Source organism: Grammomys surdaster, unplaced genomic scaffold (assembly GCF_004785775.1).
Source record: "Grammomys surdaster isolate TR1022 unplaced genomic scaffold, NIH_TR_1.0 125767, whole genome shotgun sequence".
NCBI classification, from domain to species: Eukaryota; Metazoa; Chordata; class Mammalia; order Rodentia; family Muridae; genus Grammomys; species Grammomys surdaster.
The window spans coordinates 2452629-2475001 of NW_021620598.1; the positions used below are offsets into that span (position 1 = coordinate 2452629).

At 43.1% G+C, this 22373-nt stretch overlaps 1 protein-coding gene and 1 non-coding gene across 2 annotated transcripts in view; one reads left to right on the top strand and one right to left on the bottom strand.

Moving 5' to 3' along the window:
• Nucleotides 1-340: 340 nt before the first annotated feature.
• Nucleotides 341-22373, top strand: part of Atxn10 (ataxin 10) — a 132093-nt gene continuing 110060 nt past the window's right edge. Inside the window, exon 1 of the mRNA XM_028788760.1 lies at nucleotides 341-663. Coding sequence (XP_028644593.1) covers nucleotides 548-663 — 116 coding nt within the window. The 5' untranslated portion in view covers nucleotides 341-547. The remainder of the gene's footprint in view (nucleotides 664-22373) is intronic.
• On the bottom strand, nucleotides 14585-14776 carry LOC114639953. The gene has a single exon (XR_003714083.1). It is a non-coding gene; the product is annotated as a U2 spliceosomal RNA (small nuclear RNA).

Below are 22373 nucleotides of genomic sequence, written 5' to 3' on the forward strand. Positions count from 1 at the left end.
TTCCTCTCAGGGGCCTCCTTTCCAGGTCTCTTAGAGACAACATCCATTATTCTAGGGGTGCCGCTTCCGCCTGGTATCCCTTCCCCAGAGGGAACCTTCCTCATGGCGAGCTTCTGTTCCTGATAAGACACTCATTCTCTAGGACACTCTACAGCCCACCCACCCCCACCCTTCCCCGACCCCTTCATCTCAGTATTCTGTCCTCTGGGTGGTGGGGAGCTTTACCGCCATCGTCCCACAGGGGGACCGAAGACCGCCCCCATCCCACCCCACGCAGGAGCAGGACTTCCGCTGCGCCCCCTCCCCTCAGGCAGGACTTCCGCCCCCGCCCCCTCCCCCTCTTGCCGCGTCGCGTTGTCCTCTTCGCCTGAGGCAAGACTGCTAGTCTCGCGCGCTCTCCCTTGCAGCAGCACGGGATCTGGGTGACGCGGGCTGCGGAAGCCAGAGCTGTGCAGACCGCGTCTCCGGCTCCTCGGCTGTCGTCTGCCTCCCCTTCTCTTGCTCTTCTCTCTGCCTCGTCAGGCTCGGCCGAAGTGCGAGTGGCAAGATGGCGGCGCCCAGGATGCCACCCTCCCGGATGTCGGGCATTATGATGCCAGCGCCCATCCAGGACCTGGAGGCCCTGCGCGCGCTCACGGCGCTCTTCAAGGAGCAGCGTAACCGGTAACTGCGCGGGGGCTGCTGCTTAGGAGGAAGAGGAACCATGGCGGGCTCTGGGCTGGGCTGGGCTGGGCTGGGCTGCGGGCGAGGCGGGGCGGCGGGCTCGACCGGCTCGTCCCACGCTCAGGTTGTGGCTCTGTGGCGTTCGTCTAGGCCTGCTCTGGACTAGGGTTTGGCCAGGCTCTGAGACAGGGCAGGCGATGGCAACACTGGTCCCCAAGCTGGCAGTGAAGAAGCTGTTGGTTCGGCTCCTCAGGCGCGGCCCTGAGGGCGGTGGCCAGGAGAGGCGTGTTCAGGCTTGCTTCTACCACTGGGTTAAAGGGAGAGATGTCCAGGAGCCTGCAGATCTGGACTGGCTTCTTGACATCTGCTCAGCATTGCCTCTAACCCTTCGATTTCTGGCCTTACAAAATGGGAGATGTGGCGCATGTTTTCAGTGCTGAGATGAAATAAACATGAAATAAACATGTTTAAACAGAAGTGCCAGGCTGTCAGCTCCTGATGGATTTTGTAGTATTGTAAGTTTGTGCTGCAGTTTCCCTGTCTGTTTAATGGAAACAAGGTTCTCTGGGACCTCCCTAATTGAGTGGTAGTGAGGGTTTAATGAGGTTATACGTGTTAGTTACATCCTTAGGATGTGTCTGACACCTAGTACTAAAGACCATTAGTATTTTCTCTTAACAGTAATGGTCTCCCTTGGACCAAGTATTGTGAGAGGACCCAGAGCCCTTGTTCTCTCCTGTAGGGAGATAACAAGCAGGCTCAGAGTGTGCACAAAGGGCAGAGAGCACGGTGGAAAGAAAGCACGTAGGCTCTAAAAATAGCCTTATCAGGCATGTCATGTGGCACAGCCCTTCAGTCTCAGCATTCAAGAGGCAGAGGCAGGTGGATCTCTGAGATTAAGGCTGGATCAGTCAGCGCTGTGACATCCTCCACATCTCAAAAACAAATAAACCCAACAACAGCAAAAAAAAATAGGCTGGTCTGAGCTCTTTCCTGTCTGCAGACAGACACAGTAGAAGAGTGTGTTTTTAAGAGGTGTTGAAGACCCCAGGTACTGCTGGTTGGCCTTGTGGTTAGGATGCCAATCAGTTCTGGGAACTAACGTTGGTTGATGTGATGCTTGGGGCCTGTCTGTATCATTTAGGAACTTTCACCTTGATCATTAACCATATGGTGAGTACTGTGGTCAGCCCTTGCAGGGGGCTGAGGGTACAGAAACAAATATGACGTAATTCCTCTCTTCAAACACATTAGGGGGTTGCTGTGTAAACATAGTGTAGAGCCGCACACAGAGGAGCCAGGAGAAGGCCTGGGAAGATGGTTCAGTGGTGAGGAGCAGTTGCTGCTTTTCCAGAGGACCAGTGCTTTTGAGTCTTAGAACCCGTAAGATGGTACACAACCATCTATAACTCCGGTTTGAGGTGGATTTGATGTCCCCTTCTGGTCTCTAGGTATCAGGCATGCACATGCTATGCAGGGACATACACACAGGCAAAACACCCATACCTGTAAAATGACTAGAGATTCTAGGGCTACCCAGAGAAGACAGTGTGAAAAGGCCATGTACTGATTTGTGGAGTTGCAGAGAAACAACATAATAATGTCTCTGGGCCAGAGGAGCCACTCAAACATTGGTTTCCTTTATGTAACTTGCTAAGAAGTTTAAGGCTCATAGCTTTCTTGACTTGATCTGTTCTGAGAGGACTTATGGGAAACCACTGATGGTTTTGTCAAAAGAAGTGGTTTGGTAAAATCTGTTTTTGAGGAAAGTCTTTCTGACTGCCCTTGTTTGGGATGAAAGAGGAGTAGAGGATGAAGCTAGAGGCAGAGGGATGAGGTTCAGGGGATCTTTCAGCAGCTTTCCCAGTAAAAAAGTGCCCGGATTAGGACGTTGTGGGGAAGGGTAGGATAGATGTTGAGGAATTTGTCAGATTAACTGAGCAGAGCTCAGAGACCAACTGGATTGTCGTGCTGGGGTGCACATGAGAATGCTTAGGTCTGGTTCCGGTTCTTGTGCCGCAGTGTACCCTGCTTCAGGCAGTTTGGAGATCAGAAAAGATGCACTTGGCGAGTAGGTAGAGAGATGCAGTTGTGTGTTGGTACAGAGTTCTTGAATCCCGTTCTGCTTATTTATTTATTTACTTTTAAAGATTTATGCATTTGAGTCCACAGTAGAAGAGGGCATCAGACCCCATTATAGAAGGTTGTGAGCTACCATGTGAGCATTGGGAGTTGAATTCTGGAAGAGCACCCATCTCTCCAGTCCCCCACATTAACAGTTTGTGTGTGTGTGTGTGTGTGTGTGTGTGTGTGTGTGAGAGAGAGAGAGAGAGAGAGACGAGAGAGAGAGAGAGAGAGAGAGAGAGAGAGAGAGAGAGAGACTGTTGGTGTGTCTAGCAGTGGTTCTCAACCTTCCTAATGCTGCCATTCTTTATGATGACTCCCCAACCATAAAATTATTTTTGTTGCTACTTTGTAACTGTAATTTTGCTACTTTTATCAATTATAAATGTAGAGATTTAGTATGCAGGATATCTGATATGTGACTCTTCTGAAATGGCCCTTCAACCCCCAAAGGGGTCGTGATCCACATGTTGAGAACTGCTGTCTATAGGTGTCTATAGGTGCTGTGGAGTCCAGAAGAGGGAATTGGGTCTCCTGGAGGTGCAGTTACACTGGGCATGTGAGCCATCTGATGTTGGTGCTAGGAACTGAATTCAGGTCCTCTTCCAGAGCAGCAGATGCTTTTAACTGTATTTTTGTAGTCAGGGCAAATCTAGTGTTTTCTGGCCTAAACTCCAGACACTACAAGAGGATCTTTCCAGTTCTTAAACATTTTTTTTTCTAATTTCTGTTAAAGTTTTTCTTTTAACTTGCCTTCTAGTTTGCTAATCTTCTTCATCAAACCTGTCATTTTTTGGTTAAGTATTATATTTTTGAATTAATATATTTGTTTTTAATTCCTATATATTGTTGAAATTGATGTTATTATTTAATTCTTGAACATATTGATTATAAAGACTCAACCTGATAACTTTCTATTGTTAGGGTTTTTTTTTGGTGTGTATGTGTGTGTGTCTAAACATTTGGTCCTTTTTTATTATATTTAATGCTGAATATTTTGTATGAAAAAATTAAAGCCATTTCTAGCTATAGTTTCTATATAAAGTATCTATAAATTTAAAACCAAAATCAACATAAAGCCCTCTGTTAACAGGGAGGGAACAACTATTTATGTATTAATTAGAGCAAAATGAACCTTGACCTACATCTCAGACCATTCAGAAAGATATTTATCATGGAATGTAGATCTGCATTCTGAAGTATCTAAAGGAAAATAGTATCCTTGTGACCTAGGCAGACTTAAAAAATTAATCTTTTTAGTAGCACAAAAAAAATGGGTTTTATGTTTATGTCTTCATTCATGTCATTGTACTCTGCTCACATTGACAGCCCTGACGGGCACTAAGCCGTCATCTCATATCTAAGATGTGGATAACATCCTATTTAAGCAAAATACTTTATCCAGCTAGACTTAAACACTTGATCAAAAGATAGCATTAAGAAGACAAAACAACAGGCATAAACTAAAGGTATTTGTAATACATATATTTCACAGAAGATTGTTTCAGAATGTATAAAGTATTCTACAATTCTCTAAAAAGATAGTCCATTTTTAAAAATTGGGCAAAACCTCTTGTACTTTAATAGAGATGTATAAATATCATCAACATTATTCAGCACTCAGTGTGAAAAGCACAGCAAGGTGACACTTTATACCCCTTTGGTTGGCTGTTACCCAAAATGAGAAAGAACAGCATCGGTGAAGATACATAGAAACCGATACCCCATTTTAGAATGGTTTTTTGGGTATTGAATCCTAGGCCTTGCACTTGTAAGGTCAGTATTCTGCTACTGAGTTACATTCCCAGCCCTAAGTGCAATCTTAAACACTGGTGGTGGGACTGCAGAATGGTGTGGCCAGCATGGAAGCCCATTTGATGGTTCCTCAAAAAGCTAAGCATAGATTATCACCAAGATATTAAAGGAGCTGTAAAAAGATTTCCTTATATGATTCCACTGATGAACCATAGGGCGGATTCATAGAGAAGTGAATTTAGAGGCTGTCAGGTTTGGGGCAGCAAGAAACATAAGTAACTCCTTAGATTCAGAATTGCAAGTTTGGATGTTTAAGTTTTAGAAATAGGTGGTAGTGATGGCTGTTGAATTGCGAATGAAATTAAACTTGTTGAATTGTGAATTAAATAAACTCATTGAATTGTAGACTTAAAAGTAGCCCACGTGGCAAGTTTCATGTTACAGATATTTTACCACAATTTAAGACATTAACATTGTAATATATACATATATATATATATCAAAAATCCAATGAGTCTGATACTTTGAATGGGTGAATTATATGCAATGTGAATTGTATGTTAAAAGAACTCTTGTAAACAGACAACACCATAATGAGATCCGTGGATGTGGGCATGGTGATGCAGTTCTATAATCTAGAAAGAGATTGCCATTCTGAAGCCAGCCCGGGATACAAGTAAGGCCAGCCTGGGATACAGAACAAGACCATGGCTGGAGAGATTGCTTATCTTTGAGGTTTAAGAACACTTGCTTGTAACTACTTTGAGAACACACTGGCAGGTCTTCATAAACTTAAATGTATGTCTGAGATGGCTTTAGGTATTACTCAAGAGAAGCAAAACAGCGCGTCCACAAAATGCTTGTTAAAGAACGTTCGTAGCAACGTAACTGATACTATCAAAGCAACTTAAATGTCCGTTGTTAGGAGACTAAAACTTTTGTAATTAAAATAAATGAAGTACTGACACAGAAGAACATGGAAGAATTCCAGAAACCCTGAATGAAAAGAGCCAGTCACGAAGAATATACCTTTACCAACTGGTGCTCTAGTCCATGTTAGTCGGTGATGAGACACATGTGACCAGTGGTTGTCAGTGGAGATTGGGATTAGCAGGGCAAGAGAAAGAGAGGGTAAAAGCACTTGATCCCCACAAAGTAGGTAAAATTGGATGTGGTGGTATGTATAATTCCATCATTCCAAGCGAAATGGGAAGCAGAGACAGGAGAGCTGTTGAGAAGCTTGTGAGCCAGTTAGCAACACTGCAGAAATAAGAGATGAGGTGGGAATGGACGCTTCTAAAAATAGTCCTTTGACCTTATCTTAGTTTAAATTTTGATTGCTTTGATAAGAGAAAAATGTTTATTTCCGATTACACAGTCTATCACAATCAATCATAGTCTGTCCTATAGGGAAACCAAGGCAGAAACTCAAGGCAGGAACTGATGCAGAGGGCATGGAGGAGTGCTGCTTCCTGACCTGTTCCTCATGGCTTGTTCAGCCTGCTTTCTTAAACTGTTCAGGACTACCCACCCATGGGCCGCACCACCCTCTGGGATAGGCCCACCCACGTTAGTCATCAGTCAACAAAACGCAGCACAAGCTTGCCTGTAGGCCAGTCTGGTGGAGGCATTATCTCGACTGGGATTCCATCTCCTCCAAAATGACTAGCCAAGTCGACACAGTAGCCAGCATAGCCCTCCGTACGTGTGCGGTGGCACACATGTGCAGTGGCACACATGTACCCACTCGTTCACTCACTTGCTCATTAGTATGTACTCCTACCCCCGCTCCCACCCGATACATACACACTAAGAGAAAAAAATAAAAATTACATAGTAAAACTGACTGTAAGTAGAAGGATTGGGTATTGTTCTTGCTAGCATTGTTAGCATTGTGGGTTTTGCTTCATGAACATTTTCTCTATGCCAGCCAGCTGGTGCTTGTGTCATTTCCAGAGGCTAAGTATGAATGAGTGAAACTCAAGGCAAAAAAAGAAAAAAAAAACAGACAGCCAATATAAGAAAATATAAGAAAGGCTTGTGGGCTGGTAACTGCTATGGGCAGTTGGGGCTTAATTCCCCAGGAAACACATAGACTGTATCTGACTTACCCTTCTGAAGGAGTATAGCTTAAGTAGTTGATTAGCCTGTTGTTGGTTGATCTTTGATCCAGATGCTGGCTGGCTGGGTCCAGGTGTGGAGTGAGGCCTATCTTAAGCTGTAGTCTGCTCTTCTGCTTAGGTCTTCTCTGGTCTGAGACTGTCTACTCTGCCAGTCTTCAAGATAGCAGGTTGTGGAGTCTAACGTGCTGGGAGGAGCACTGTCAGAACAGGCTATTGTCCTGTTGCTGAGGCTTTCACAGCATAAGGTTCTATCTGCCATACTGGACTTTACCCTGGGTTCAGCCTGCAGTGTGGATGTGCACTGTTGCTAAGGGGTCTGAGCCCTTGGCTACCTTCCCCTTGTTACTCCAGGGGTGGTCGCAGTGCTTTTTCATGGTGTTACTAGGCATGGAAGTACTTAGACATCCCAGGGGGCCCCAAAATTCTAGATCCTTTCTTCAGCTCTGGGTTTTCAGTGTGCCCAGTACTGATGTTGTGTTGTAGTAACTGCTGTCTTTGCCCCTTGGTCCCCGGCTTGAGAGTCCACAGTGGTTCTCTGTAGTTGGAGTTGTTGAGACTCCCCTTTTGCAAAATACTTGAATGGTATACTTCCATTCAAAATACTTGAATGGAAGACTAGAGGCATCTCGTGTGAAGAAAAAAGTCAATAATATGTTGAACTGAGATGAAATGTAACTAAATCAAGGATGTTTGTAGGCAATGGTTGGCAAGGTATTTCTACAGGACTATAGGGCTAACAGCAACTTTGGTTGGATTTTTTATTTTGATTACATTTTTTTCAGCCACCATGATAAACCATTTCTCCCCTTAAGTCACAGTTGAAGATTATCTTAACATTTAGGAAGCCAAAATCTCTGGTAGGTATACATTAATAGAAAGTGACATTGAACTTTGCACTTTTGCACTGCCTGATGGAAGTCTTCTTTCCTGAGGTTACAGTTTTATTTGGGGTGTGTGTGTGTGTGTGTGTGTGTGTGTGTGTGTAAAAACAATATGGCCTACATTCTGTCCTCCCCCCCATCTGAGTCTTAGGAATTGAGCTAAGATGGTCAGGCTTGGCTGCAGGTACTTTCATCCCTCTGAGCCATCTTGGTAGACCGAAGTGTTCTTTTGGGCTCTAGGATTTAGTTCAATATAGCCTAGGGTTACCGTGTCAGGACACAGACTGTCAGTGGGAATAGTGAGGGCAGCAGCCAGTGTTTCCTGTAGCTACTTTTCTCTGTGAATCTTTACCTCAATACCTTTCATTGAGCAAGAACTTTTTCCATGTCTCCTTTCTGAGCTCACTCCTCCCTCTGTAAATGTTTTATATTTTCTTGTGCCTCATCCTGGAGGTGCTGGCTTAAAAGCAGTTATTTTGTTGGTGATTTAGATAGTAGTAGTATTGGAAATCTGTGTTTCTAGTTACTGGGCAGCCACCACCTTTGACCAGGTCCCTTCTGTGAAGCTCTCTGTTTCCTCCTGGAGATGGCTTCCTGTGTAGCCTGCAGGTGGCTTCAGTGTCTGCAGGTCTTTATCTTCACATGCAGAGGAGTCCTATCCTGGCTTCGTGAACCACATAGTGTTTCTGATCTCAAAGGACAGGGGACATTTAGCCCATGTTATCCAGTCACCCAGTCCTCAGTTACAGGACTCTGCTTTGTGATTATGTTGGCTTTTTTAGGTTCAGTCGAGTGCTCCTGTTTGGTTTCTGTGTGTGAAGTGATACATCTTGTTCATAAGTTAGGCTACACCTTTAAAATTTTTTATAACATACTGAATTGCTTAGAGAGGAGGGAGGTGTTACAGTGTGACCTTCTCTCACTGTCTCTTCATTTCATAATGGAATGCCTCTTTTACTTGTTACACTTTTATTGAGGGGAGGGACAGATGGAGGGAAAAAGAGGCCATATGATTGAGTTCTTTCTACTGTGGGGTCCTGGGGATTGAACTCAGGTTTTCAGGTTTGTTACCTTATTTATTAACCAGGCTACCACATTACTCCTTTGCTTGTATTTCTTTGTCTAGGGGTGATATTTCATGAGTTTTCCCTCTTCCCTGTTAGCATGTCTATTGACGTTATCATGGTCTGGGGTTTGCCTAGGCAGCCATACTGTTGAGGTATGAATGTAGCTTCCCCATCATTTCCAGGAGACACATTCCTGCTGCAGATTTCTGGGTCCCCTGGCTTTTAAAATCTTTCTGCCCCATCTTCTGCTATGTCCCCTGAGCCTTAGGTGTAGAAGTTGTGTTGTAGGTGTTTCAGCTGGGACTGTGTGCCTCACAATCATTTGTGAGCAGCATTGGGGTACAGGCAGCTGGAGCTTAGAAGACAAAGTGTGTGCTGTTAAGGGCAGGGCTGGAGAAGTGACCCAAGCCCTTGGAAGAGCCCAGAAGATCATGAGTGGATCCCAGACAATGGACGGTTAGAGTTTGATTTTGCTTTTGATTGTGACTGTGCCCTGATATTTTCCCTCTTGAAGTAAGAAAATATTTTAGTGGAGCCCACAGTTAAAAGACTCTGAATTTCAAAAGAGATTGAATATTTTAAAGGGGTTAAAATTTTAATATGTAAGAATTTGTAAAGACTGTGAGACTTTTAAAGTTATTTAGATCTTGGGGATGAATAAGAAAGTAAGGGTTGAGGCTTAAATGTGTTTGTGTGTCAAGGTGACAAGGAGTCAGTTGTACCAGCTGGTTTTGTGTGTCAGCTTGACACGAGCTGGAGTTATTGCAGAGAAAGGAGCCTTTCTTGAAGAAATGTCTCCATGAGATTGAGCTGTAAGGCATTTTCTCAAATAGTGCTCAAGGTGGAAGGGTCTAGCCTATTGTGGATGGTGCCATCCCTGGGCTAGTAGTCCTGGGTTCAATAAGAAAGCAAGCTGAGCAAGCCAGGGGAAGTAAGCCAGTAACATCCCTCCATAGTCTCTGCATCAGCTCCTGCTTCCTGCCCTGTGTGAGTTCCTGTCCTGACTTCCATTGGTGATGAACAGCAGAAGTGTAAGCTGAATAAACCCTTTCCTCTTTTTTCCCACCTCTACCTACAGTTTGGCATCACGTTTTCCCTCAGTTAAACCTCTCTGAAAGAGACTTTCATAGGCATGCCTAGAGGTGTGTCTCCTAGGTGATTCCAGAACCAATTGATTTGACAGTGAAGGTTAAGGTATTTGCCAAGTTTTGTGGGACAATTATAGTTCATACAGTAAAGTGAGCAATATTTGCCTTGCTTCCGGTATGTACTGAAGAAATAGTACAAGTGCGGTGACATTAACTTTACAAATGTCTGGAGCCTTTTTTCTCTTTGTACACACACTGTGTTTTCCTGCATGCTTTATTTAACATTTCACCTGTCCTTTTGCTAGGGTCTGAGTATGAAATGTCTCCCACTGCTTCATGTACTGAGGACTTTGGTTGTCAACTTATGGGTTTTGGGACTTGTTTGGATCCTGACTGCTCTGATCAATGGATTATTCCCTTGATGAATTCATCATATGATTGCATTATTGAGAAGTGTAAACACTAGGAGGTGGGACCTCATTGGAGGACGTAAGTCACTGAGGAGATGACCCTAGAGCAGTGGTTCTCAACCTTCCTAATTTTGTGACCCTTTAATACAGTTCCTCATGTTGTGGTGACCCCAACCATAAAATATTTTGTTGCTATTTCATAACTGTAACTTTGCCACTGTTATGAATCATAATATAAATATTTTTGGAGATAGAGGTTTGCTAAAGGAGTTGCAACCCACCGGTTGAGAACTGCTGCCCTAGAGGCTATATCATGCTCGGGTCCTCTCATGTGTTTCCTTTTCTTGTCTTCTCTGCCACATGCTTCTTCTGCTAACAGGATGTTCCACGCAAGCATGTAGAGCTAAGTATACTATCTGAGGCTGTGAGCCAAAAGAAATCCTACCTCCTCTTATAGGTTGTTTTTGTTAGGTTCTCGGGTATAGTAGCACAGAAATGATGAATAGTATTACAAATCTTTTTGATCTTTAGGCCTGTGTCCTGTATTTTTGCTTATTTTCAAGACCATCACAGAATATTAAAAGCACATACTTACCTCAGAGGCTGGATTCTTCCTTGACTCTGCATTCCCAATTCTTCCATTCACAGCTAGTACATATGAACATTTGATCGCATTTTATGATTTTCTTGAGCCCTTATATGTAAAATAAAAGCACAGAAGAGAGACTTTAGTTAGGAATGTATAGGAAACATCACTGTGACAAATGACTGCTTTCAAAGGATAGAAAATGACTTGGGAGATTCTAAGTTGCTTGCATAAATATGTTGACTAACTTTTATGAAGAAGGCAAATAGATTAAGTCCTTCAGAGGTCAGGATACCACAGGAGTAAAAAATAAATCTGTCTATCTGTGTACACTCATGCATGTGGGTTTCCCCAAAACATACTGAGCCTGTGGCCAGCAAGTCTTTGAGTGCGCCAGAAGAACAAAACAAGTTGCCCCCAAACAAAAACCCAGACAAGTCATCAGCTTAGTTGAAGATGCCGTGTGGCATTTTGACTCAGCCATGATTCAGTTCAATTGTTTGAGAGAACATCAAGTTTCTCTATAAAAAGAATTGTGTGATGGCAGTCTCTTTTATTTTTACCTATGCCATGAGCTGGAATACCACATGGAGCTATTTGGTAAGGTGGTCTGACTCAACTTTAAAATCCAGAAGTGCTCAACAGGAGGCCACCTCTCACACAGTTATCTTAAGTGGATGAAGTAGTCAGGAAAGAATGTGAGCAAACAAATAAGGCTGTGTTTGTGACCGCCAGAACCCTGAGGAGGCCTTCCATTCTTCCGGTGTTTTGTAGTGGTCACTGGACTCCCGGGTGTGGTCAGTGATCTGTGAGTAAGGATACTGAAAGGCAAAGGGCCCCTGGGGTTTTTGTTGAGCCAGCTGAGTCAGGCTCTCTGATGGCCATAGATTAGAGAAGCGGTAGCTGTGAGTGAGTGAGTGGTCCTTCCTTATATTCCTTGTTATTGCCACCGATGAGTTTATGTGGACAATACCTAGAATAGTGGCTAGCACGCCGTAAGTGCTATTTAAATGTTAGCTACTGTCTTTGTCTTGGTCACCATGTTATGATCATGTCACCATAGAGAATAGAAACTATATCAAAAGATATAAAAGAAGACTTTCTTGATGAAATATATCAGTATTTTATTGAAACTTTAACAACAGAGACATTTTCCCCAGGTTGACCTGTGGATTCAGTGCCACTCAAAATAACATTTCAGTAACGTTTTCTTAGAAATGCTACTTCTGAGGACAAGCCTTTCCCAGAGGCTCACAGTGGTGGGAGGTGTTTTCTGTTTTCTCTGCATATTGTAGCTCTACATGGGCTAAGTACTCCCCTTGATTGTCATATGGTGTCAGACTTCTCTCCACTATACACACCCTGACTCTTGTTTTGTTTTTGTAATATTTTTATTTCTAGCTATATTTATCTGTCTCTGTGGATACTTGTATGTGTAGTATCCATGGAGGCCAGAAGAAGAGCTGGGGTTACATGTAGTTGTGAGCTGCCTATAATGCCAAACTCCATCCCCTGTAAGATCAACCCACGTCTTGCTTGTTGAGCCACGTCTCCAGCCCTTTTGTTTGCTTGTTTGAGATGAGATCTTGCTTCGTGGCTCCTGTTGTCCTTTAACTCCACCCCCTTGCCTCAGCTGCTCTGTCCTGAGATTACAGACTTGCACCACCTGGCCTGGTTGCCTCCAGCTTTTTGTCCACTATCTGTTAAATTAACGTTACAGTTTAAATACCTGTGGGCCACTGCATCTTATTCTTTAACATTTAGCTTTAGCTTGCTATTAAGTATGTATTGCTTTAATTGTCTTAAATCTTGGTCATTTCAGTGTTTGTGCAGATAATCCTTTCATTGGCCATCCGTAGTTCCTGGACTGTCAGAGAGCTTGACTTTCACATTACCATGTTACACCTTACCTGGGCCTTATTTTTAATCTGTTTTCTTCCCGATCAGTTTGAGTAGTCCCTGGCTCCCTGGTGATCCTTTCCTCTACATGTCTTTAGCATAAACCTGTCCTGTTGATTCTGTTTTCTATCCCTAAAGCTTTGTTTTTCATTTCCTTTCTAATTTCACATTTCTCTTTTTAGGGAACCACACATCCATCTCCAATTAAATTCCACTTGTTTGTACTGTCACCCAAATAACTGAATGAGGCTAGAGAAAAACAGTCCTGCTTAGCTTACTGTGCTCTTTAAATTGATGATTGCTATGTAGCCTGCTGATTGGCCTTTGATTTTTGACAAGTCATAGTTGTATGCATTTATGGGGTAAACTGTCATGGTTTGGTATTTATGTAATGTGAAATGACTAAATAAAAGTTTATTGATGTAAACATCAACTCTCAGACCTAACTTTTTTTTTTTTAAAATAAAACTGTTAGGTATGGCAAATATAACTTGCATATTGAATAATTATAATAGAATAATTTGATATAGTTTTAAACAAGAATGAAAATCTCATATTACAAACCCCCTCCCCTTGGAACTCATGAGTCTCCCTGGGAAGGGGAAATAGAATAGATATTGTGGGTAGACTTCAGGGTGTGTGGAGACAGGAACAGGGAGGGATCATGTGAGAGGAGGATAGAGGTTTATTTTAGGGGTAAGGTAGAAACCTAGGGCAGTGGAAACTCCTAGGAATCTATGAGGGAGGCCCCAGCTAAGACTAAGGGGGATATGAAGCCTACACTGGCCATCTCCAGTAACCAGGCAAGACTTCCAATGGAAGAATTGGGACACAAACCTAGCCACAAAACTTTTGAACTACAATTTGTTCAGCCTGAAAGATGTGCTGGGGTAAAGGTGGCACAGGAATTGTGGGAGTGGCCAACCAATGACTGGTCCAGCTTGAGACTCATGCCACACCACGAGTAGGAGCCCATCCCAGACTCTGCCTAGAGTGCCTTGAGGGCCTCAGTGAATCCCGTGGAAGACAGGGAGGAAGGATTGTAGGAGGTGGGTCATGGACACCACAAGAAAAACTGTAGAATCTACTAAACTGGGATCATAGGGGCTCACAGAGACTGAACTGGCAGTCAGGGAGCCTGCATGGGTCTGACCTAAGTCCTTTGCATATATGTTGTGGTTGTGTAGTTTGGCCCTCTTGCAGGACTCCTAACAGTGGGAGTGTGGCTGTCTCTGAAGCTTTTGCCTGCTTTTGGGACCCTTTTTCTCCTACTGAGTGCCTCATCTAGCCTTAATATGAGAGTTTGTGTCTAGTCTTACTGCAGCTTGACAAGTCATGTTTGGTTATTATCTGTGGGAAGGAAAATGGGGGAGGAGTGGATGGGGCAGGGGACACTGACACACAGACTGGGAAGGGGGGGGAACTTAGGTCTGTATGGATGTAGTATATAAGAGAATAAATAAAAAAATTTAAAAAATAAACCCAAGGAAGGCATTGGAAAAAAGGAAAAAAAAACTCACAGTAAAACCCTTCCTCCTCATAATAATTTAAAAAAAAAATCACATTTGTTTTCTAGCTGGGCATTAGTGGCTCATACCTTTGATCCTAGCACTTGGGAGGCAGAGACAGGTGGATCTCTGAGTTCAAGGCCAGCCTGGTCTACAGATCAAGTTCCAGGACAGCCAGGGCTACACAGAGAAACCCTATCTAAAAAAAAACCCACAATAAATAAATAAATAAAATCACCTTTTCTGAATGGGTCATTTCAAGAATTTTTAAAATTTTATTTTTATGTGCACTGGTGCTTTGCCTCCATGCATGTCTGTGTGAGGGTGTCAGATCCCCTGGAACAGGAGTTACAGACCATTGTGAGCTGCCATGTGAATGCTGGGAATTGAACTTGGGACCTCTGGAAGAGGAGCCAGTCGTGATCTTAACCGCTGAGCCATCTCTTTAGTCCCTAGTTCAAGAATTTTAATGCCTCCTGAAGGGGATACCCTATTTTCAGAGGTAGTGCAGTGCCTCTTCGAGGCCAGTGTGTGCAGTGCATGGAGAAAGTATCTGTTCATCTCTCTGTTCCAAACATCTATTTAATATATTGTCCTCAGTTAAAGGACACATTAGTTATTAAACTAATGCAGACACTATGCTGGACCTTAGCCAAAAGGCCAAGAAACAATAATTTTATTTTTCTTTATAGCTGGATAGTGTTATACATATGCTGATGGGTTTGGTATTATGAATATGTAAGTACCTCTGGTGGGGTATGGGGTTTTTTATTCCAGTGTATGTTCAGGAATGGTGCAACTGGCAAATATGTTAGTGCTGTCTTTAACTTTTTTTTTTTTTTAACTTTTTTTGATTCCTTTTTTGAGTTTCACATCATGCACTCCAGTCCCTCTCATCTCCCCTTCCTCTCATATCTTCCCTTTGCCCTTGTACACACACACACACACACACACACACACACACAGCTTAGAAAACATCTCATTGTGGAAGCTGTAGCATGTCACAATGTGTCTCACAGTACATCCCTCTGTCCACACATCTTCACTTACAGACGTTCACTGCAGTGAGTCACTGGTCTGGTTCAGGATTACCTGGCATCTGTGACACCATCAATATTGGATCCTCATTGGGGCTTGTCCTGGTTATCCTGTTGTTGCCCTGTGTCATGGAGATCCTGCAGCTTTGAATCAGGAGGACTGGTGGCCCTTTCATGCATCCCAACCATTTGTTGGTGATACAGATTTTGGAGTGGGCCAACTTGGAGCCTACTCCAAGCCCTACTCCCCCTTATCCGCTCCACCAGAGTGAGCTCTCTGGCACTGCTCCAGCTAGGCCACCCAATGCCACCATTGGCAGAAGGCAGGGCCAGATTTTCTGCTCTCACACCCTTGGGTCTGTCTCACTGTGCCTTCATCAATCAGGGCCAGCTCCACTTTGTTGCCCAGGTGAGGTGCAGGGCCTGCTCTCCCAAGTGCTATAGTCTGTGAAAAATAGGGCTAACTTTCCAGAATACTGTAGCCAGTGTGGGGCAGGGCCAGTTCTGCACAGCCCCTTAGATGGTCCCTGGTGACTGTCCTGACCAGGGTCATCCCCATGTCCTCTAGTGGTAATATGAGCCACAGACGTCAGCACCAACCCCTGCCACTACCGAGTAGTCACAGACTCAGATATGTCCCTCAGTGGGCACTTAGCTGAGACCTCACCATGGCTCCAGGTGGCGTGGTTGGCTGCTTACAATGGGCTCCTCCTCCACACTACTCTCCAGTTCATCTCTCTTCATAATGCGTAAGCTACTCCATTTCTCTTACTCTCCCATCTTGCCACCACATACTCGCACACTGTGTTGGCTCCTGCTGCAGGCTGGCCACGTGGCTGATGGACCTGTGGATGACAACCTCTGTCCACATGGCGGCAAGTGAGTGTCTACAGCCAGCCTGTGCCCTGTGCCAAGCACAGATCTGTGGGTGGCATGGCAGTCGGCAAGTCTTTGTTTTCCTCCTCCCAAGCTGCACTGCCTGGGTTTTATTTTTAATGTGTCCTAAGTGTAAAACAGGTTTGGCCACCAAGCCAGGCATCAAGCTCGGATGAACAAGGGACTGCCATCTGCTCTGCCCTTGACACTACCACTGAATAGGTGTCTCTGGGGGTAGGATGGTGGGAGGTGCTATCCTTAACTTTTTGAGGAATATCCAAACTTATTTTCATAGTGGCTGTATTCATTTTGAGCTCCCACAAGCAGTGAATAAGGGGTCTTTACCCCCTCCTCTCCAACATTTGTTGATAGTTTTCTTGATAATAGCCATTCTGATGGAGTGAAACATCTCAAAGTACTTTTAATTTTTATTTCCCTGTAAGAAGAGATCCCTTATAAGTTGGGATGTTGAACCTCTTAGCTATTGACCATTTATATGTTTCTTTTGAGAAGTGCCTATTCATTTTCTTTTTTTTTTTTTTTTTTTTTTTTTAGTTATTTGCTGATTGGCAGTTTTGGTTTTTTTGGAGTTTAATTTTTGCTGTTTGTAATACTTCTGATTGATTCTCAGCCTTTTGGCTAAGATCAAGTGTTAATACGTCTAAAGCATAGCTGGTGAAGATGTTCTCCCATTATGTGAGCTGTTCTGTTTGCTCTGCTGATAGTTTGTTTTTTTCTTTTTTGTGTAGAAACTTTAACTTCATGAAATTCCATTTGTGGATTCTTGGGGCTAGTTACTGTGCTATGTTGGGGAGGGGTTGTTTTCTAGAAAATTCTTGCTGAGAATTTATCCTCTTTTCCTTAGTCTCAGTGTTTTGGGTTTTAGTTAAGGTTTTTGATCTACTTCGGGTTGGTGGACATCCCATTTTGTCAGTTCTGTTTGTTGAGTAGCTATCTTCTCCTCTGTATGCTTTTGCCATCTTTCTTAAAAATAAAGTGGCTATTGTTTTTTGTCTGTTTACTTCCAGGCCCCTTGTTCTGTCACTATAGCTCCGTAGCGTAATTTGAGGTCAAGATTATACTCCAGCTGTCTTTCTTAGAGTTGTTTTGGGTATTTGTTGTCTTTTGTGGTTCCATATAGATTGATGGGTTGGCTTTTTTTTCCCCAGATCTGTGAAGTATGACATTGGGATCTTGATGGGTATTGCATCGACTATATAGATTGATTTTGGTAGTATATTAATTTTCCTCATATTAATTCTGCTTATCCAGAAACATGGGAGGTCTTTTCATAGTCTGAGTATCTTTGTTTGCTTTTTTAATACCTTGAAGTTTTCATTGTAGAGGTCTTTCACTCTGGTTAGGTTTAACCAAACTGACCCTAGGTTGTCTCTCTTTATTAATTATTACTTAGTATGCACAAGGCCTTAGATCCCTGGAGAGGGGAAAAATAATCTGATTTCTGCCTATGTAGCTGCCCCTTACATTTGTCTTTAGTTTCTGTTCCTATGACAGAGCTCTTTTCTCTTTTCTTTTTAAATTTTATTATATATAATAAAATATCTATCTATCTGTGTGTGTGTGTGTGTGTGTGTGTGTGTGTGTTTGACTGCATGTGCCATAGTGGAGTCAATGGACAGCTTACAGGACTTGAGTCTCTCCTTTTACCACATGGGTCCCAGTGATCAATCAGGTCATCAGGCTTGGTGGCAGGCGCCTTACACGCCAAGTCATCTTGTCAGCCATAGTCAGTTCTTTATAGAGGAACCAAAGGAACCCTTTAAATGCTAGTCTGATGCGATCACCCCACTGCCCCAAATCTCTTCAGCCTGTGATGATTTTGCATTACGATTCTCTCTCACCTCTGGTCTGCTGTAGTCCTTTGTTTTTCATGGGACTTCATCCATCCTGGTCCCTGACTTTCTAGGATCTCACTGTGCCTTTGCCTCCTAGCAGATTCTCCAGGAATATGTATAGTTAGTTCCCCCATCACCGTATTTCTGTACTCAAATATTGCCTTTTTAAAGAGAGATTTATTATATGTGTAGTAGTGTTTGCTTCCATATATGTATGTGTTATTACATGTGTGCTTGATGCTGGAGGAGACCAGAAAAAAAGCATTAGATCCCTGGAACTGGAGTTACCAATGGTTGTGAGCTGCCATGTGGGTGCAAAGAACTAACTGAACCTGCGTTTTCTGCAAGAGCAACAAGTGCTCTTAACCACTAAACCATCTCTTCAGCCTCTCAAACATTGCTTTTTAACTATGTTTTTTTAAAAAATAAAATTCTAAGTAATGTTTGACATAAATTGTTTTTTTTAAGGTTTATTTTATGTGTGAGTGTTTTTTTGCCTTTATGTCTTTTATGTGCCCCGTGTGTGTGTGTGTGCGTGTGTGGCAGATGCCAATGGAAGTAGAGAAAGTATCAGATCTCCTGGAGCTGGAGTTTTGGATAGCTGTGAGCCACCATGTGGATGCTGGGCAGCTGGTGCTCACTGCTGAGTGTTTCTCCAGACCCTTACATGTATTTTTTTCCTACATAAGAATGTGAAAAATTTCCCAAAGTTTGCTGGGTTTAGCCTTTTTGTTCTAAGTCTACCTGAAGCTGCTTTTTATGCATGCCTTGTGGGTCACAGTTGTCACAGAAAGTCCTCCCCTAACTGTGGAGTAGGTCAGCCCTCTCCTTTACATCTTTAGTGATGGCACTGCCCTTTGCCAAAGTGTCTGTTAGCACATTGCCTTCCTGGGTTCTAGTGTCTGCTCTGGAGTTTGCTTTCCATCTTCCTACTGCTCTGCCCATCTTCTTTCGTTTACATGATGCAGTTGAGCTGCTTTCACTCTAATGAGAAATTACCTGAGATGAGGATAGTGAGAAAGGGGAAACCATGATTGGGAGATTGGGAGAGAGAGGACTTTGGTATGTTAGGAATCTTAGTAAGATAGGAGTTGCCAGACCTGGCCCACCACCTGTTTTATTATGGCCCATGAGTGAAGGGTGGTTTTTACATTCAAATAGCTAACACCTGAAAGTTAGATGAACTTTAAATGGTGATATTTACAATAGACTATTCTTTTACAAGGTCTTGCTGTGGAGGCCGGGATGGCCTTGGAGCTTGTTATCCTCTTTGCTCTGCTTCCCAGGCGCTGGGGTTACAGCATAGGAAGAAGCCACATGCATGCTTGGCCAGAATAGAAGGGTTTTGTGTGTTTTGTTTGTTTTTGGTTCTGCTTTAGGTTTTCGAGTCAAGATTTCTCTGTGTAACCCTAGCTGTCCTGGAACTCATTTTGTAGACCAGACTGACCTTGAATTTAGAGATCCACTTGCTTCTCTTGAGTGCTGGGATTAAAGGCTTGTGACACTATCACCTCCCTCACTCCCTCATTTAAGATTTATTTCATTTTAAATTAGGATTATAGATGTGTGTCTGTGTGTGTCTGTGTGTATGTGCGTCTGTTTATGAGTGCTACTGCCTTCAGAAGCAGAATGGTGTTGGATCCCCTAAATCTGAAGCTACAAGTGGTTGTAAACAGCCTGGTGTGCGTGTCAGGAATGAACTCCAGTCTTTTTCGAGAACAATTAGTCATTTTAAGCCAGTGAGCTACCTCTCCAGCCTTACTTAGCACAGTAGAGTTGTATTTGAATCCTGCCATGTTTATAAGTGTCATCTAAGCCTACTTTTCTGTTACAGGGCAGAGTTGAGACGTTGTTTGGGGGAGTTTCTGGCTGTCAGACCCTAAATATTTGCTGAGCTGCTCTTTACACGTAACCGTTGACCTAACAAAATGGGTTGGTTAGGGCTGTCAGGGACCACCAGGCCTGGGTGGTCTTGGTAAAGGTGGGCTTCACAGTTTTGCTGTAGGCTTCTTGTGGTAGTTGATCATTTTTTTTTTTAAATTTTATATTTTTGGTTTTGGTCAACCAGATCAAATCAATAGGCAAAGTTTATGGTTTTATATAACAACTAGTGATTAGAAAAAAATTGGTGAACTTTTATTTTTCTAAGCAACAATGGTTAAAATACTCTAAACACATAAGCCAGCTTTTTTTTAATGTAGTAATAGATATTAAGAATGATTTTCTTAAACAAGTGTGCTAGTCTTAGTTGCAGTTCCAGTGTCTAGCAGTTAGTTGTTTTCAGTAGGAGGTCCACTGATAAATTAACTGTAAAGTGTGTGTACATATGGTATATTAGGCCTGTCTAACCTGTGACATGTAATCACAGGTAGTTTTCTTTAATTCTCCTCAAACAGGACTTGCCAAGACCCACAAATGTGTTGGAACTTGAAGGAAATGAAATTCTACCTTTTGTGTAACTCAAAGGAATTTTTTTGTCCTCTAATACAGCATTTCATTTATACATTGTCTTCAGGGTATGCATTCCTCTCTAATAGGAACGTCTAACGGCTGAAGTTTAATTGTCTTCAGAAGCACTCTGCCTTCTGCCATGAGGTAGCTAAGCTCCTTAAAGCCTTTGTGAATATTTTTGTTAGTTTGGCTAAAGTAGGACTGACAGCGATTATTATTAATAATGTTTGTAATATGGGAACTACTGATCTTCACCAGCTATTTCATTGTCGTTAATCATTACGTATTTAGATGCATTATGTTGTCCTGACTGTGGACACAGGCTTTGCAGAACTGTAATGTCAAGTAGTTTTCTTCCAAGGCTGTAGAGAGGAGGGGGAGAAGTGGGCAAGCTGATACTTTTGCTGTTTCAAAGAACGTTGGTCTGTAACCAGTCTCATCTTTCTTCATCTGGTGTGTGTGTGTTGTGTCAGACAGGGTTAATGGAACCCAAAGCTATTTGCCATGTGACTATGGAGGGATGGTTTTTATATTTTCCTTTTCAGAGCTTGTCGAGGAAAACAAACATTTAAGACATATTCTCCATCTTCAGGAAGTTTAAAACACAGTGAATTTAGGGTGTGGACCCTCCTTACAAATTGGTCTGTTCTAGTAGCTAATGGGGAAAGAGAAATTAAATATGCTAAGTAGGAATCACAAGACACCTGTCTGCATGAGGGCCACTCCCTTATTAGATGACTGTTTTTCAAGTTTCTTCATCTAGGATATGTGGATTCCTTGTTGGGAAGAAAAAGAGTTAAGTGAATCTCTCTAAGGTACTGCCTCAGAGTACGCTGATCCTGGATAGCGATGACAACAACCTTTTTCATTGTGCCAGATCTCCATGCTGTTTACAGTAGAAATGAGAAACTCTGTTAGTGAGTGCCAGCCGACTGGAGATATGGCAAAGACGAAGTTAGTCTCAGAATGGCTAAGATTAAAAACTCAGGTGATAGTAGATGCTGGCGAGGGTGTGGAGAAAGAGGAACACTCCTCCATTGTTGGTGGGACTACAAGATGGTGCAACCACTTTGGAAATCAGTCGGGCGGTTCCTCAGAAAATTGGACATAGCATTACCCGAGGATCCAGCTATACCACTCCTAGGCATATACCCAGAAGATGCTCGAACATATAACAAGGACATATGCTCAACTATGTTCATAGCAGCCTTATTTATAATAGCCAGGAGCTGGAAAGAACCCAGATGTCCTTCAACTGAGGAATGGATTCAAAAAATGTGGTATATTTACACAATGGAGTATTACTCAGCTATTAAAAACAATGAATTCGAGAGGTTCCTTGGTAAATGGATGGAACTAGAAATTATCATCCTGAGTGAGGTAAGCCAATCACAAAAGAACACACATGGTATTCACTCACTGATTATTGGATATTAGCCTAGAACCTTGAAATGCCCAAGATGCAACTCACAGGCCACATGAAGTCCATAAAGAAGGAAGACCAAGTGAGGGTGATTCGGTCCTTCTTAGAAGGAGCAACAAAATACTCAAGGGAGCAAATATGGAGACAAAGTGAGGGACAGAAACTGAAGGAGGGGCCGTCTCAAGACCACCCCACCTGAGTATCTATCCCATGTGCAATCACCAAAGGTAGATGCTGATGTGGAAGACAGGAAGTGCATGCTGATAAGAGCCTGATATGGATATCTCCTCAGAGGCCTTCAAGAGTCAGACATATTCAGAGGCAGATGCTCACAACTAGCCATTGAACTGATCATGGGGTTCTCAATAGAGGAGTTAGAGTGAAGACTGAAGGAGCTGAAAGGGTTTGTGGCACCATGAGGAGAGCAACAATACCAACCAACCACAGCTCCCAGGGTCTAAACCACCAGCCTGGGAGCACTTAGGGGGGGATCCAGGGCTTCAGCTGAATATGTAAAAGTGGAGGGCCCTGCTGGGCATAGGTGGAAGAAGAGAACCTTGACCTCATGAAGGCTGGATGCCCCAGGGGGTGGGAATTTTGAGGGTGGGGAGGTGGGAGTGGGGGGG